General features: G+C 60.7%; 1 protein-coding gene across 1 annotated transcript in view; it reads left to right on the top strand.

Annotated features, from left to right (window-relative positions):
- The window catches only part of TNN (tenascin N), a 41,861-nt gene extending 31,252 nt beyond the window's left edge, over positions 1-10,609 (top strand). Inside the window, exons 14-18 of the mRNA XM_036234603.1 lie at positions 30-181; positions 4,934-5,030; positions 5,898-6,065; positions 7,817-7,980; positions 9,765-10,609. Of these exons, the coding sequence (XP_036090496.1) occupies positions 30-181; positions 4,934-5,030; positions 5,898-6,065; positions 7,817-7,980; positions 9,765-9,905 (722 nt within the window). The 3' untranslated portion in view covers positions 9,906-10,609. The remainder of the gene's footprint in view (positions 1-29; positions 182-4,933; positions 5,031-5,897; positions 6,066-7,816; positions 7,981-9,764) is intronic.
- The last annotated feature ends 6,938 nt before the right edge of the window (positions 10,610-17,547 follow it).

Raw genomic sequence — 17,547 nt, 5'->3', positions numbered from 1 at the left:
CCTCACGCTGTCCCCCGCCCGGCTCCCAGCCGGGGCCCGTTTCCCACACCCCGCGGACTGCAGCCAGGTTCAGCAGAACAGCAACGCCGCCAGCGGCCTGTACACCATCTACCTGCACGGTGACGCGGGCCGGGCCCTGCAGGTGTACTGCGACCTGGACACGGACGGAGGCGGCTGGACCGTGAGTGGGCGGAGCCCGCGGGCCCTGGGCCGGGCCGGTTCTCGGCCCCGTGGGGGAGGGGGACATCGGTGGCCCGCGGCTGTGTCTAGGGAGCTCCCACCCACGCCCGAGCCCTGGGGGAGGGCGGCCGTGGGGGGACTGACCGCACCCGTGGGGGCCCAGGGGCTGCGCCGCCCCCCAGTGCTCTGCGGTGTGCGTCTTGCCCCCACTCTACTCTCTCCGGAGCATTCTCTGTGCGCGACCCTCACACGGAAGCTTTAGAGTAAGTGAGAGATTCGGGTTCCAGTTCCCTAGACGTGTGACGTGAGGCCCGCGGGGAGAGGCGCCTCGGCCGAGTCACACGAGTCAGCGACGCGCTTAGGAGCGGATTTCAGGACGCCAGCCTCCCCCCGGGTCCCGGGCCTTCCCAGCGGGTCGCCCCAGGACGTCCGGGGCGGGAACGCGTGGGCTCTTCGGGGGCCCCGTCCCCCAATTGGAGCGCGCTGTCCAGCCTCTTCGTCCTGGTGGCTCGGCTCAGGGACAAAGCTCGGATGGGACTTCGGCCCGCGAGGCCGGAGCGGACGTTCCCGTCGCCCCTCGTCCGCGAGGTTCTGTTCTCGTGGGCATCGCCTGCTGCAGCCGCGGGCGCCTTCTTCCACCGCGGCAGCGCGATCCAGTTCCCTGATGAGCTGCCCGAGGTGGCGGCCTGACCCCCCCCCCATCTCCCCCGGCCCCTTCTCCCGGTGTCCGAGCAGCCGGCAGCCCCACCCGCCGGGCACCCAGCACACTGCGTCCAGCCGTGTTCGCTCACACACTCGCTCGGGGGCCCGGGAAATGAAGACACTTGAGCAGCCGCGGATACAGTAATAATGCCACCTGATCGGCGGCACTGGGGAAAACTTACTTTCTGCACAGCTGCGTCCGATGGCTGAGAGGCCGTAATGGGATTGGGTGGGGGAAATTTCTGATTGATTTACAAAAAGGCAGGACCGGCGTCAGGAGGGTGGTGGCCGCCCGAGCACACTCGCGGGGCGCTCGGCGCCAGCTGCTTTTCATCAGCGCCGTCGTAACTCCGAGCGCTCCGAACCTTCGGGCTTGAAGCCGGTTGCCTGTCTCTGTGCCCATGGTCGGCCGTCGGTGGGATGTTTGTACTGTCTAGTGTGCCTTTTCTGAAAGCCAGCCTTGCATTGGGAAAGGGACATTCGTCGAGGGCGACCTTTGGATAAAGATCCCCAGTCTGTCCGCCTGGGGACACCCACGATTTTTTTTCCCCCACGAATATTTACTGAGTGCCTACGACGTGTGAACACAGTTTTATAGACTCGAGACCCAATCCCTGCCCGCCAGGATCCTGCCCCCTACATACTGCCCGTGCCGATGGCCCTCACCGGGACGGAGGTCGGTTCAAGAAATGGCAAAACCGCTCTGCGTTTTCACCACCACCAGCCCCAGCCCCGCCAAGTCTCCTGTCCCGACTCGGACTCCTCAGATGATGACCACGTGGCCTGAGGGTGTGTGGGGATCTCCTCAAAGCCAGCACACATCCCGAAAACCTTCACCGGGACCTTGACCTTCCATGTCTTGGTGGCTTCAAGTGTCTTTTATCGCTGAAAGATGACCTCAGTACATTGCTCTTTTAAAGCGAGCCACTGAAGTCTTTCTGAGGAAATCCTTTACCCTGGCGGGCAGCAGGAGCCGGGGTTCCCTGAGAGGCCAGCTGCACTCACCCCTGCGGGCACTGAGGCCGTCGGGGGGCACCTGCATGTCTCGGGCACCCTCCTCTTTGCTTTCCATCTTGCGGGTCTTGAGGACTACTTTATAGGCTCTTTCCCTGGGCATTTAAATGAGATTTTCATTTCTTTCTTTCCTGATTTAGTCGTTCAGGGCATCGAGTGAGTTCTGGAGTGCAGCGACAGCTCTGTCACGTAGCGCCAGACAGAAAGAGATGGATTTTTAACCCCGTGAGACATTTTCTAAGGGGCTTCCTCTCCCCACCCCCAATGATCCATTGTAAGGTGTCGTTGCCTCTTGGAATAGGAATGAACTGGCTTCTGAAGGAGTCGGTTAAGCCTTTCTGATCAAGATGGATAAATGACCCCCGTGGGTCAGCTCCTTTGGAACCTGATGTAACAAAATGCAAACTAACATTTATCGAGATACAATAACTTATTATATTCTTATTTGTCAGATTCTTGGCCTCAGTACTTTATGCTTTATTATGATTCATGAGCTTGTTGGAGCCTCGATTGAAGAGCATGACCAAATGGGCTATTAACAACCCGAGGTCATAGTTTAGAGAAGGGAGGCTCGAGGCTCGTCAAGATTAACTAAGTTGCCCAAGGACACAGCTGGTTAGTGCAGAGCTGGGTCTAATCTAAATAGTGATGTGAAAAGCATCAGAACCACTTCTCGGAGTTTCCCTGGCCAAGATGAAGCATTATTTAAAAAAAAAAAAAAAAAGAATCGGTGAGCCTGTCACACGTGGGCGCCGTGTTCGCTGATTGGAGATGGGGCTGTCCCGAAGGCGGGGATGGGGTTCGAGCCTGGCTTTGCAGTCAGGTTGTGATGGACAGGACCTAACAGTGGTGCCACATCCCACCGAGGATTCCACTGTTTGTGACAAAAGGGATGGCCCCAGGGAAGGGACTGGAATAGGCCCCATGCTGGGAAATTAAGAGTTAGCCTCAGGATCTTGAGACACGCTTTTTGGAAAATAGACTCAGGAGGGCGGGTATGTCAAACTTTCCAACGACGACGGAGAGACGACGGAAAGACGAGATCGGTGTCATATCCTTGCATGAGCCACGAGGGCTCGGCTGCCCGACTGTGGCAAGCTGCTTCTCTGAGCTTTCACGTCTGTAAGATGGCATCACATGTACTCGCCCTGGGGCCAGCACTTAACAAGTGCTCAAGGAAGGACCCTTAACGTGAGGAATCAACGGATAAAGAAGAAAGAAGGGAGCCGAGAAGGGATCGGGGGCGTCGCTAAAAGATGGACACAGGAGAACAGTGTTTATTCAGGGTATCCCCGTCTGTCCCAGCCGCTCTTCACCATCAGAGAGCGTGTGGACGCGGACCGCCTCATTTAGTTCTCCCAGCACCTCTGAGGTAGACACTTCCTTACGCCGTTTGACCAAGAGCTGACTGAGGCTCAGTCCGGATAGAAACGGCTGACGTACCAGCCAGGAAGTGGCCGTGGTCTGAGCGGTGGAGTCCGCGGAGCCCGGGGCCTCCCGCCGCCGTCGCTGCCCTAGCCCGGTGCCCCGTGGGGCAGCAGGCGTGGCCTGGCGCTGCAGACGGCGTGGAATGGGAACGTGCAGGTGGAGGCCTCAGCACCAGAGTGGGCTGCCTGCTCCCCCCCCCATCTCTTCCCAGAGGAAATGTAAAGAATGCACAGCTACAGGAGGCCTGCCTCGCCCAGGGCAAGGCACACGCTGGGAAGTGTCGGGGCTTCGCGTTCGAATGAATGCAGAGGAGGGCGGGCCGGGCGGCCCCGCAGAGTGCCAGAACCCTTCCCGGTGGCAGCTGGGTGGCGTCCGGCTGGGCTCTCCGGGGCACGGCATGCAGCGCCGAGTGCCGCCGTGTGCGCAGGCGCGTTTAGCCCCGGGGCGCTCTGACTGGGCCTGCCTGCCTGCCCCGGGCAGAGGAGACTTAGAAGAGGGAGCAGCCCGCGTGCTCACAGGCGGCGGGCGCCCCCGCCTCCGTTGGCGGTCGTCATGCACGCACAGCCCGCCCCACCCTGGGTGCCGACGTCTGGACGGTCGCGGCCTCGTGCCCCCTGACCTCTCGCCAGCATTCGGCGCTGTCCACTCCGGCTTCCTCTCCGCGGCCTCCGCAGTCCTGCAGCTTCCTCGTTGTCCTTCTGTCTGTCCGCCTGCTCCTCTCCCCCCCGAACGAGCGCATCCTTCTCCCTGTGGCCGTTGCGTGCCGGGGGGGGGGGGGGTCCTCAAGGCGCGGCTCGAGGGCTTCTCCCTCTGCGGTTCCTCTTTTCTTCCTGGCTGGCCTCGTCCTTTCCCGCGGCCTCATTCCCCCCCCCCCCCCCAGGTCCCAGGAGTTTTCCGCGTTAGTTACGAGATCCTGGGCTGTGCTGCTGTAACGAACCAACACCAAATTCTAATAATTTAAAACGTTAAAAAAAAAAAACCCTGTTTTCTCACATGTGCAAAGTCCTCTGTGGGTGTGGCAGTCACTTCTCAGTGGTGACTCAGGGATTCGGGCCGATTCCAACTTGTGGCTTTGCCCTGTCCACGTGTGGCCTCCACCGAGGCGTGGTGGCTCGCGGACGTGGACGAGAGAGCACGGGACCCCCTCCCCATGCCCCTGTGCTCCCACTACAGTCCCGGGGCCAGGACGAGCCCTCCTGGGTTCCTGGGGAGAGGGGGTGCAGCGAGGCCCGGGGAGCACCTGGCACCCCCACCTTCACACGTCTAGCCGAGCTCCCTCTGGAAGCCGAGCCTCTACGTCCAGCGGGTCCTACGCCATCGTCATTCACAGCACACCTCAGGGGTGACTCGCCCTCGCCACGTCCCCGGTCAGCTCTTGGCGCACTCAGAAAAAGCGCCCCCCCCTCAGCGAGCAGCCCCCCAGAACCGCCAGCCGAAGCCGCAGGTCGCGCTCGAGTCCCCCCCTCTTTCTGTCCCCCCTCCGATTGCCCACCACAGTTGGCATTTCACCCCATGGGTCGCCAGGGCAGCCCCGGTGCGGGCTCCGTCCCCTCTGCGCCGTCCGGCGGCTCGGGGTATGTTGGAGGGCAACGTGTACCCCACCTTTCAGGTCTTCCAGAGGCGGAACACCGGGCAGCTGGACTTCTTCAAGCGCTGGCGGACCTACGTGGACGGCTTCGGGGACCCCACGCAGGAGTTCTGGCTTGGTACGACCTTTGGGAACCCCGGAGGGCTGGGTTGTGGAGGGAGGATTCCCCCCCACCCCCAAAAGGCTGGCCAGGCAGCTCGAGGAAGCTCCCCACACTCAGGACAGGTCCAAGGGCCTGGGACACAGGAACCTGCCGACCGGTGTTGCTGGGGCCATGTCGCTGGGGAGGTTCTCACGCGCCCCGGGCTCGGGGAAGTTGTCGGGCCGTCCCAGGTGGCCTCGGTGCTGCGTCTGGGCCCCACGGGCCGTGCCTGGAGCCCGAACGTCTTCAACCCACAGGAGCGGAGAGACAGCTGGGCGAGTGGGAGGGAGTCTGGGCTGTCATCGGAGGTCACACTAGGCGCCCTGGCCATTCCGTCAGCGACGCTGGTCATTGTGTTTTCCTCCTGTCCTTCTGCTCCGGTCTGGAGTAGGTGCTCGTGGAGACCGAAATAGCCAGACGCATCAGTTGAGAAATGACAACTTAAAAAGTCGTGATCTGGGTGCTCAATGCTCGGTAGAGTAGGTGACGTTTGTGGTTTGCTTGGTACAAAACCTCTTCAGAGTGAGTCACCGCCGTCCTCTCCCGCTCGGCGGGCCAAGGGGACGATGCACGGGGCTGCCGCTGCCTCAGAGAGACGGGGGCAGGGGCAGGGGCGGGCTTGTCCATGGTTGCCCCCCACGGTGCCTTCCCCCCCACATACTGCGACTGTGCCAGAGAAGTAAGAGGATGAGAAGATGAGCTCCCCAAAAGAGAAAGTGGGGGGAAGGCCCCCATTAGCAGAGGCGGTAAAGGCTAAGGTGACTTTCGGGGCTGAGTTTCCGATGCCGGCGGCGGGCGCTCACCCACCTCGGCCGATCGGTGACTGGAACTCCTTGTCTTTAGGACTTGACAAGCTGCACGATCTCACCACCGGCACCCCCACCCCGTACGAGGTGCGGGTGGACCTGCAGACAGCCAACGAGTCCGCCTACGCCGTGTACGACTTCTTCCAAGTGGCGTCCAGCCGGGAGCGGTACCGGCTCGCGGTGGGGAAGTACCGCGGCACCGCGGGTAAGGGGCGGAGTCGCCGCCGCGGGGCCTCGCGCTCTGCGTGTATCCAAGCCCTGGTCTGCCGCGGGGCCTTGATCTAGGGGTGGGACACTCTTCTTGGCAGGTGAATGGCCCTGCTCCCCTCATGGGCCTGGGGGGTAAGCGAGGTCGTCATAGCGATCCTTGACCATCACAAAGTCACCATTCCTGCACGTTAACCATCGACACGCACCCCACCTCCAGCCAGTTAAAACCTGCCTTTCGTGCTCCCCAAAATAGGGTTGTAGCAAACCGGCTGGTGACCCCACGGTCTGAGTGATCTCGTGGCGCCCGCCCGCCTTGCACTCGGCCTCAGCAGGTGGCCGCCGTTCTTGCACAGCACAGTGTGTGTGTGTGTGTGTGTGTGTGTCTGCGTGTGTGTGAGTGATTTAAATAGTTTGCGGCACTCCGGCACAAATAAAGACGGGAAGCAAAAGTGCTGATTCCAACAACAAGCATAGGTCTCATCGACTTCTAGCACCTGCGGCGACACAGACATGAGCAGTCGCGTGGAGAGGGGCGTCTTCGGCCTCGCCGAGCTGCTCATGCTTTAAGCCTGTCGATGGCGTGTTTAGTTGTGAAGGAAAAGAACAAGATTAAGCAACGTGATGGAAATCCTGAGATTATGCCATTGACTATGTTAGGTTATCGTTTTAATATTAGATTTTCAACCTATATTTATAGTTTTTAAAACCCTAACGAGTTGTGCTGGGTTTTGGGTTTCGCACGTTTCTGACTTGGGTGGAACTGGGCGGGAATGTGTTACCGGCCACATCCGCTGACCGCATCAGACCTGGCCTGTCCTCCCGGGCGCACGTGGAAGTAGAGAAATGATGACGTGAGGTGACCGTCGCAGAGCGTCCTGGGCAGTGAGGGGAGCCGAGGCAAGGCAGTTGGGGGTGCTCTCGAGCCTTGCAGGCTGCCCCCAAATCGTCCGCTCGGCGACCTATTGACGGAAGACCGAACAGACACGAAGATCCGAAGGGCCCAACCCCTGGCACAGACCCTCTTTTAGGTCTCACGATTTCTTTCTTCCTTTTTTTTTAATTACTTGAACTTTGCACTCGCTCTTGTTTGCCAGTGTTTAGCGCGGAGGCGGGAGCAGCCCCGGTGCGTTTAAAACGCGACGTTGCGGGCAAGACCTCTCCGTGGACTCTGAAGGATGTTTTACATTGTACGAAACAGTCCTCATGACCCGGGGAGTTTCCACAGGGGCCGGTGATGCAGAGGGCCTGGTGACGTGGTGACGCAGAGGAGACGCGTCCCCAGAGTGTCGCCTCTGCGAGTCGGTTTCCTCGCGGGACCAGGAGGTGCCCACCCCGCCCCGCCCCGCAGGCCCGCCGGGGGGATCCAATGAGAACACGTGCGTGAAGGCGACCTGTAAACTCAGAAATCGCACGTAAATGCGAGTGTCATTATTGTAGAAGAAAACTTACAACCGAATGACAAACACGGTGGGGAAGCAGGAAGCACACAAGTCGGATAATGACAGATCACGACGGCCGGGGAAGCGGGCCTGGAGGTCGGACGGCAGAGCAGCGAAGAGGCTCTCGTGTGTGCCGGTCCTCGTCTCAGCCGTTTGTGGAGAGGAGAGGCTGCCTGTGACGTCACCGGCTGGATCCTTGGCATTTTTAAGCCGAGGGACTGTCCTGCTGAGCCCTCTCTCGGGCCAGGGTACGAGCCCCGCTCCAGGGTGTGACTTGTCCTCTCCCCTGTTGTCTTCTCTCCGGCAGGGGACGCTCTGACTTACCACAACGGGTGGAAGTTTACGACTTTCGACAGAGACAACGATATCGCCCTCAGCAACTGTGCCCTGACGCATCACGGAGGCTGGTGGTACAAGAACTGCCACTTGGCCAACCCCAATGGCAGATACGGGGAGACCAAGCATAGCGAGGTAGGTGGCAGGTGAACATCTTTTTTTTTTTTTGTCCCAGGCCCTGCCCATGTTCGGTCCCCAAAGTGACATCGTCCGGGTTGGTTTGGCCGCCCTCCTCCTGATGCTTCCGGCCAAGGCAGTAGGGCTTCTTTTCCAGGCTCTGTGGCCTGGAGGTCGCGGTCCCCCTGGCCATCTGCTGCAGCCGCTCTGCGCTCCGCGTCCTCCCTGCCCCCAGTGCCCCGCGCTCCGTGCAGGTGGGCGGGCGCTCGGGCTGCCCATTGCTGCCTGGGGGGCTTAGGCAACAGACATTCGTCTCCCACTGTTCTGGAGACGGGAAGCCAGCAGACTCAGTCCTGGTGGGAGTTCTCCGGGGGGGGGGGAGAGAGCTCGGGTGTCCCTTCCTCGTCTTCCCAGGGCACTGGCCCCAGCACGGGGGATCCACCCTCATGACCCCCTCTCACCTGATCACCTCCCCAAGGCCCTGCCTCCTGACCCCATCGCGTCGGGGCCAGGGCTTCGCCGTTGCCTTCGGAGGTGGGGAGCACCCACATCCCACCCATAACAGGCATTCCGCAATACTGGCTGTTCTCCCAGTCGACCCAGAGCTGTTTTTCTCGGGTCCTTTGATCACCAGGAAAACAGTTTCTTCCGCTTTAGGTCAGACCTACCCTTGGATCCATTTCACCCAGAACCACCCGAGTCTGCCCAGAGCGCTCTGCGAAGGCAGTCCCTCCCCTCGGGATGCGCACACGGCTGAACGTTCCCGAGGCCCCCTCCCCTGCTTGCCCTGACATGTTCCCGCCAGCAGTTCCACGAACCTCCGTGACCCCTGGACTTCACCTTGACCCCTCCCCGCTGCTGGGCATCTCCTGCCTGCTTCCTCACGGCTCTCTGCCCCCAGGCATCACTAACCGGGCCCCTCCGTGCATCCCTGGGGGTCCCCATCCTGCTCTCTGAGTCTGGCCTCCAGGAAGCCACGTGTCCCCAGAACTCACCTCGCCCCGACCTCGCTGTCATATTAGCCCGCCTGGAGTCCGGGCGCGTTGTGATTCCTTCAGCCCTGACTGGGCAGCGGGAACTCCTGATCCCGCTGCGGTTTGTCAGAGGGGTGAGGAAGTCTGCCCCCAGGGGAGCGGCGGGTGGCAGGTGGTGGTGTGGGGGCCAAGTCAGGGAAGCCCGTGACCGGAGACCAGATATGTGAAACGAGTAGCCGGCGTACCCTAAACCACCCCCACATTTGCTAATGAAAAACATTCATCTGGTTAATGTGCTTTCCACAGTCGGCAAGGCATTTAGCTTCTTGTTTATTATTTACCTCACAAATTAAAATACATAAAATTGGTCGCTTGGGCTCTTTATTGGCCAGGTTGCAAGGTTATTAAGTGAATTAAATATTATGGTGCTCACCAGTCCAAAGACGCAGAACGAAATTTAGTTTTCAGCCGGCTGTTTGTTACCCCAGAGCTAATATCTAAACGGTCTAAATTGAAAATGATTTTACACAATTGGCCAATTAATATGTTTACTTTTGCCTTTAATTTTTTTGGAAAGGAAGAGAGTGAGGCAAAGAACGCGGTCACTGCCGGCCAGGCTGACCCTGCGTCACCTTGGCCGGGTGGGGCTCCGCCTGTCTGGCCCCGGCCGCCCAGCAGAGGGCGTGCGGTCCCAGGGCGCCCGCCGCCCCCGCCGCCGCCCGGTCCCCGCTTGTCCCTTTGTCTCCGACCCGAGCGGGGAGCGGGCGGCGCCCTGGCAGAGACGCGCCCCTCCCTGGCCGCCCCGTGACGCCGGCTTTCGTTCCGCAGGGGGTGAACTGGGAGCCCTGGAAAGGACACGAGTTCTCCATCCCTTTCGTGGAGCTGAAAATCCGCCCGCGGGGCTTCAGCGGGGAGCACGTCCTCGGCAAGAAGAGGCGGGCGCTTGGAGAACATTCTAGAACGTTCTGACCGGCCCGCTGGAGCAGTCGTCACCCGAGGCAAGACCAGCCCGGGAATGGGGCGCCGGAAGCATGGGGTACAGGGGGGTCGCGGTGCGGATAGTGGAAGTTGGGGGGACAGTCATAGACTCTAGTTTCCGAGGTGGCTGGTCAACCTGCGGGACCAAGTGTGTCACCAGGCTTCACATCACAGAGGGCACTTCCTTGTCACCTGCAAACCTGTGCCGTCTACACTGGGGGCCTGCAGACCGACGCGGAGCGAACGGGCCAGGCCGCCCCGGACCGCAAGCTCTCCCAGCCCGCCTCCGGTGCCCAACACTCGGGATCAGGGCGAGGAACAGCATCTAGCCCTTTACCTGTTGGAAACCTCTGGAAATCCATGTGTGTTCAAAGCTCCGCTAATACGGATCTCGTCTCTAGAAAGAAGCATTTGATGACCAGGGGTTCTGAAACAGCCTGATGCTTGCGACCTCCCTTTACCACTGAGTTTTGAGGATAAAAAAATTTGCTGGCGTCGTGAGGAAGAATAAAGGGGACCAAAAGGGACCGTGGCGGGTTCGCATTCGCTGACTGCCGACTGGCGTCCACCAGCCGGAAACGGAGCTTCCGCGCTGCCACCGCCATTTCTAAGGGCCGCCTTCCCGGCCGTTTGCATAATCACTTTCATAGATCTGCATATGCTGTGAATAAATTCTCACTCGCGTCAACTTCAAATAATGTGGCTTTCTCGTTAATCGGTTCCTCCCAAAGCCTCTTTTTTTGCGCCTCCGTTTCACATGTCAGGTCCTCGGCCTCCCTCCTTTCCCTGGCCCGCCCCCCTCCCCCCAACTCTGGGCGCCTGGCTCGCCCCGAAGTCTCAGCATCAGAGGCTTACCGTTTGCCTGGACACCAGGCCAGACCCTTTCGGCTTATTTTCCTGTCACTCTGCAGGGTTTTACTGTAGGGAAGTCAGTGATCATCGAAGTAATTCAAATTCCTGTTCAAGAAGAGAATAATAATAAACCACTGATTAAGAAACGTGTTGCCTTGTGTTGTTTTCCACACATAAGTGCACTCGAATTCTAAATTTAACCCAAGAGAAAGAAGCGGTGAAATTCGTGCATCGCCATGGGACTCGCGCGGCTGCGATCTCGCACGTGCGGGGTGGCAAACCGGGGCAGGCGGAGGCAGCAGAAGCGAGGGAGTGGGAAGGCCACACGCGGGAAGGCCGCACGCGCGGAAGCCGCAGGCCCCCTCCGGACACGGGTCCCTCACGGCCTTGGCTTCTCCCGGTTTCAGTTTCTGGCCGAATGCCAAGCCATGCTCTCAAGACCGCTTTTGTCCACAGCCTGTAAAGTTTTCAGCACCCCCAGGCGGCCCGAGTGAAGCACAGTCACAGCGTTGGGGCTGATGGTTGAGAAACGTGCCCACGCGCGGTTCGTGGACTCGACGGGAGGGAACGTCAGTGTCTGCCTGCTTCCTGCCGGGCAGAGGGCATCACGCCGGGAGACAGTGTGGAGCTCACGGAGGCCAGCAAGCCAGACGCGGTCCTGGCTTTCACGAGGTGGGTGTGCTGTCATTCATTCACTCAGCAGACACCGACAGCCCCAGTGCGCACCAGCTCCACTCTGGGCGCTGGTGCCGTGGACGGCAACAAGGCATGGTGTTCCTGCCACTCTGTTCGTTTTCCCTTGGTGGAGACTGACGATCAACAACATGGAAACACACAGCTCCATGAGGTAGGCGCCCTGCGGGGAAACAGGAGGGTTAAGGCGCAGAGGCAGGGCCGGGTGCTGGCGGGGACTCCTCCTCGGGGAAATGCTGGCGGAGGTCTGCAGTCCCGTGCCACCCCTGCCGAGGCTGGGGCCTAAGCTGACTTCCTCATCCGTCTCAAAGGTCCCTCTGCACAGCCCCCCAGTTCCGAGTCCTCTCGTCCTCTGTTTGCACACGAGGTCCTCACCTTGGCGACTCGGGAGACTTGTGCTCATCGCAGATGGTGCAGGCTTTTTTTTTTTTTTTTTTTTGTAAAAAGGCGTCCTTTGCAAAGTGAATCAGACCCTGAAGTGGCTCAGGGTGCTGGTGCCTGGTGGTCGGTACTTCCCGGCTCGGAACACGCTTGTCAGACGTGCTTGTGAAAGCGTGGGCTGCTGCCGAGTCCTGTCCCCAGAACTTCCGGCTCAGCAGGTCTGGACTGGGGCTGCTGCTGGACTGGTGACCCCTCTGGGGAGCCCTGGCGTGGGCTCCACCCACTGGTGGTCTCTTTGCTCTGGAGGCGTCTGTCATGGCAGCAGCACACCCCCGTGCTCACTGACCCCAGCCTTCATGCACCACTGGCCCGGACAAGGACGCGTGGGAACCTGGAGTCGCTTCTTACATTCGTTCAGCTGTAGGACCCATGCTGCCCTGAAGGTTCGAGGAGGAAGATCCTCACCTGGCCCTTCAAGGGTTCTACGCAGCTCAGAGAGGTAGAGGGAAGCTCATTTTCAGAGAAGGCTTGTCTGAGAACATTCTAGTCCTAAACCTCCATGCCAACCTCATTTAACCTGACCAGCTCCGGCAGCTCCTGCCCTGGTAGCTGAACATGGGGCTCGGGACTGGCTTCCTGGATAAACCTGCTTTTCAGAGCATCAGACACGTGTCTTAGAGTCAGGTTATGAGCCACCGGGCTTTCGAAGCTCACAGGGCAATTCCCGCTCTTTCGGACAAAGCGAATGACAGTTGCCGTAGAAGGGACAGGCTGCCAGCCAGGCACTAGGCAGGAGTATCACAAGCACTTGATAAAGTCACAAGCCACTGCCTGTTCCATGCGAGACACTAGCAAAGGAGGGACGAAGAGGACACAGCCCCTGCCCGCAGTGGGGCGGGGATGGCCGTGGGGACAAACCGTGACAGTGGGCAGTGACACGGGACGCCGAGCGCAGAGGAGTGCTGAGAAAGTGTCCCCGGGTGTGCTGGTGGCGATGGGCCTAGAAGGAGGAACCTGAGTTTGCCCCCAGGAGACCCGAGAGCCCGGGAGGAGGCAGGGCACCTTGGGAAAGGGACATTTGGTGACAAAGGTGAGAAAGGGTGGCGTGTAGTGAGTTGGGGGGAGGCAGGTGGCTTCTCGGTGGGGCGAGGAGTGCTTGGTTGGGGGCCGAGCCGGGGAGCCGGGCCGGGGATCTCCTCTGGGCCGTGCCCCGCACCGCCCTGCTTCTCAGCTCTCACCGCTCATTGGAGTCAGCCGGAGCGGTTCCGGTTCTGGGCCCTTCCTCGCCTCCAGAGACTCGGCTTCAGCCAATCCCAGCCGAGTCCCGTGCGCCTGCGCGTTTGCGTCAAAGCTCCCAGGTGAGGTCCTGAGGGCAGTTTAAGCGAAAGGGTAGAGGTTCCGACAGGGTAAGGGCTACTGGGATATGAGAAGTACTGCCTTCCTTGACCTGAGGCAGAAATAGTGGGAAAGGGAGGGAAGGCTCAGGTTAAGGGGGTATTTAGGAGGAAGAATCGCCAGGACGCGAGGGCGACGGGTAGTAAAGGCGGGGCAGAGCTTCGAGCTGGTCCGCGACAGCTTCGTCTGGGAACAGCGTCGCAGAGTTCATGTTCGTCATGTGACGGGAAGAAGTCTGCTTTTGAACTTAGAATTCTCAGGGACTCAAGGATCATTAAAGCCAGAAAATGCTGAAGGAGCCGGGGAGAAAGACAAGAGTGACTCCGGGGACCGAGGAGATGCCGCGAAGGAGCGGGAGGACCAGGTGCGGCGAGTGATAGAGCGTAAGGAAAACACCTGTACCTAATAACGGCGAGCTCTGGGCTAAACGGAATCACCTGCTCGGAATCACCTGCTCGAGGGAGTCCCTCGCTCATTCCCTGGAAGCGCGTCGGCGGGCGGGACAGGGGCTCCGGAGGCGGTTTCGGACCCCCAGGAGCAGCGTGGACCCGTACCCCGGAGCCGGGCGCCCCACGCGGGAGGCGCGCAGTACCCAGCCGCGCCAGGAGATGGCAGTGTCGCCCCGTCGGCGCCTCTCAGTGCACCGCCGCTTCCCGCCGGAAACGTGAGTCTGGGGAGAGTCCCCACTTTTCTTCCTTGCGGTCTGTGGGGTGCGGCTCAGCGTCCAGCCTGTGCGTGGTGGCGGCGCAGGCGGTGTGGCTGCCGGGCGGATGCCCCAACCGGGCAGCTGGGAAATCCTCGGCCTAGTCGGCCAGGACTCCGACCCCCGACCTGGTGTCAGGGCTGCGTGGCGAGATGGGGGAATGCGGGCCGTTGCACGATGAAAGGCGAGGGGGGACCCCGGGAGAGATTTCAGGCAGTTTCTAATGTGCAGATAGGTCCACTTCCCGAAGCTGGCTTTTCCTGCAGGGGAAACGTGGGGTCGCGTTTCAGCTCCGGTGCGACGCGAAGTTAGCCCGTAAAAGCCTGCTTGCTTTTTCATTAACACGGACCAATCGCGGTGCGGTTGTAATGACAGAAATAGGAAGCTATGGTGTTGCAGCATTGCGATTTAAGTAAAAGGAGCGAAGAAAACAATGAAAACAGTGATCTTGGTAAGTGAAGAGAATTTGCTCTAATCAGGGAAGGAAAGGAGGCGGACGGGCCTTGCTGGGCACGTGCAAAGGCTCATGGGCAGAGCCCTTCATCGTGTGCGGGACGTTTCCGACTCAGAGGTGGCGCCTGCGAGTGGACGGACTGAGCGGCCGCGGTCAGCGGATGCGCCTGGACCCCGGTGCCCAGCGCGCGGAAGGTGCGCGGGGCTCGGAGGCCGCGGGCTGGGCTTTCCACGCCGGGTCCCGGCCGGGTCCGTCCCCTGCCACGCCTCGTTTTCTGCATTTGTGAAGTGGGAATGCCATCCCTCAGCCCCTGATTTACTCACCGCGTTGGTCGCTGTAAGAATCAGGTGGGGCGTGTTAGAACCTAATTGACACGTGCATCGTGGATGCCCAGGAACAGTGATGAAGCCACGGCGTGCCGTGGTTCGCACACTCATCCGACTACAGAATTCGTTTGCTTTCTGAGCGTCTAGATGACGTGTCTCAAGGTGTGGTTCAGAGACCACCGGCGTGCACCTGCAGTGGGGCGTTAGGGAGCAGGTTGTCTGGCGCCTGCCAAGATTGAATACATCCAGCAACAGGGCAGAGAGGGGCTGAGCGTCTGCACTTGTAGGAAACACCTGGCGATGCTTCTCCTTTTCTTCTTTCCCTGATGGATGCGTTTATTTAGCGTATAGTATGCACCGGGTTGCGCGCTGGGCGCTGGAGCTACAGCCCTGAGTGAGCCGCGATTCTGGCGTCTTACAGGCTACGCCTCCCGCGGGCGCGGCGGGCGCGGTGCGGGGAACCCAGGCGCACGCGCCCCCCCCCCCCCCCCCCCGCGAGGCCGGACCCCGCCGTGCCGCGCTCCAACGTGGCACGCTGCCCCAGAAGTGTGTGTGCCACGACGGTTAGGACGGAGGATTCTGAGTCTTCCTCATCGGACAGACGAACGCGGCAGGTGTGGGACTGTCACGTAAAACACCGCCCGTCTTCAGTGCGGCCTGAATGAGGACCGGCGGACCCGGGTTCTACGGGAAACCCTGCCGCGGGGGGCGGAGGGGCGGGGGAGATGGCGACGCAAATGCTCTACGGACACGCCCCCCCCGAGGGGCGCCGTCGCCCGAGGGTGGCCCCCGAGGGGCGCCATCGCCCGGGGGTGGCAGCGTCGCGGGCGCGGAGGGCTGAGGGGAGGCCCGACAGGTGCTTGAGCAACCTCACCCATCTCGTACTGCAAACCGGGGGTCCTCGTTTCTGGGGTGCGGTCATGCTGTGGGCGGCACCGCGTCTTGGGGACATGAGGGACATGTCACACCAAGGAGAAGAGGAAGTGTACGGTATCTTCAGCCCGCCTCATTCACTCTGTCTGCACCTTGTGACTCGGTGGAGTCTTGCTTTCTTCTGGAAGGGTCCTTGCCCTTTGACTTCCTTTTACCCGTAACTAAGACAGCTAACACTGAGCAGCCGCTGTGAGCCAGGCCCTGTCTCGAAGGCTGCCTGTCCATTCTCTCGTCTACTCCCGCCCCTCCGGCAGGTAGGCCAGTTTTACAGTGACGAGGTCATGGGCCTAAGCTCCCTGACCAGCGGGCCTGGGAGTCGGTCCTGGCAGCTGGACCGCCTAGGCCTGAGGTCTCACCACACGGACGTGGTCCCCACACCCCTGCTCCAGGCAGCAGGCACAGGTCCCAGGCCGTGCACATGGCACCGCCCCCCATTACCTCCTCTCAACATTTCGGGCGGCCCCTGTGCCACCTCCTCCTCCTGTCACCAGCCTCCCACAGGGAGCAGCGACCACGCTGTACCGTGACGGTCTGCTCGTCTGTCCCCACGGCTAGGCCGTGGACCCCTCCAGCTGTGTGTCCCTGGCACCCGGAGTGCCTGGCACGTGGCGGGAACAGCCTCGAGGAGGAGTTAGGTACGTGTGTGTGTGCGCGTGCGCGCCATATCACGGCCATTTGAAAACATCCCTTTGACGCTGTGACAAAGACCAAAACCTGTGTCGAAGGGACCCTTTGTTTCAGTCTTGTGTGACCTTGAATTTGGGAATGAGACCGAGGCCCAAGGGCAAGGGGCCAGTGCAGAGGCTCCCGGTGAGTTGCGGATGCTCAAAACGTCGTCCAAGTCCACATTCGCACCCCAAGGTCAGCGCCGAGCCGGGCAGGAGGGGCTGATGGCCTTTAGCTCAGGCCTCCCCACAGGTGGGAAGCAGCTGTTTCTAGGCGACATTGCCTCCCCTACGCTGGAAAGGCCTGGACACCCTGGACGAGAGAACAGAGACCTGGGTGAAGGGCCCGTTCTCAGGTTGTCATGGAGCATGTGGGGATGGGGAGGGGCCCAGGGACCGCCAGCCGGCCGAGGGGAGGAGCCGCGGGCCCTCCCTCCTCACTCAGCCCTCTCCATGGCCAGTGCGTTTGGCTGCCCACCCCCCAACCCCCCACGAGACTCCTGGCCCATGCTCCCCGGGCCGGCAACCACTGGCTGCATGCAGGTGTCGAGCAATTGAAATATGGTGGCATAACTCAGCTGCTGCACTTCTAACGTTATTTAATTTGAATGTAAACAGATGTGCCTAACAGCACCACGCTGGACAGTGTGGGTATGGAACAGGCCCGTCATGCCTGGTTCTGTCGGACGGTGTGGTTCTGGATGGTTTCTGCGTCATGACCAGCTTTGTATCATCGAGGGGGGGGAGGTGTCAGGAGCATCTGAATCATTTTCATTAATGCAGAGCCGTGGCCGACATGTTAAAAAGATAAACATTTATGTGTACACCCATGTCTCTGTCTGTCTCCCTGGCAGCTACCCTAGAGGCCCTGGTCTCTCCCCTTCCCAGCGCCCGTCACTCACAGGTCTGTGTTGACGAGGCGTTCGCTGCGTCCCCCTTTCTCCTTTGAGGAGACGTCGCCTGACGTCGGCGGAGGGAGTGCTCTGTGTGACCAGGACTCACGCGCGTTCTGCGGCAGCCGGCACCTCTGAGGATGCCCGAGTGTCCCAGGTGTCTGGTCCGCAGGTGTCTGCAGGTGTCCGCAGGTGTCCGCAGGTGGCGGTGTGAGGACCGTCCTGGTCCTCTGCCCTGTGGCTCTGCCGAGGGCGGCGGGGTGGGCCGGGGCCTCCGGTACCCCAGAGGGAGACCCCGCATCCGTCAACCCCGAGCGATGTCTGGGAGAGGGTCATAT

This window comes from Rousettus aegyptiacus, unplaced genomic scaffold, assembly GCF_014176215.1.
Source record: "Rousettus aegyptiacus isolate mRouAeg1 unplaced genomic scaffold, mRouAeg1.p scaffold_m13_p_17, whole genome shotgun sequence".
NCBI classification, from domain to species: Eukaryota; Metazoa; Chordata; class Mammalia; order Chiroptera; family Pteropodidae; genus Rousettus; species Rousettus aegyptiacus.
The sequence above is the reverse complement of the archived record's forward strand: the minus strand, read 5'-3'. Positions and strand labels throughout refer to the sequence as shown.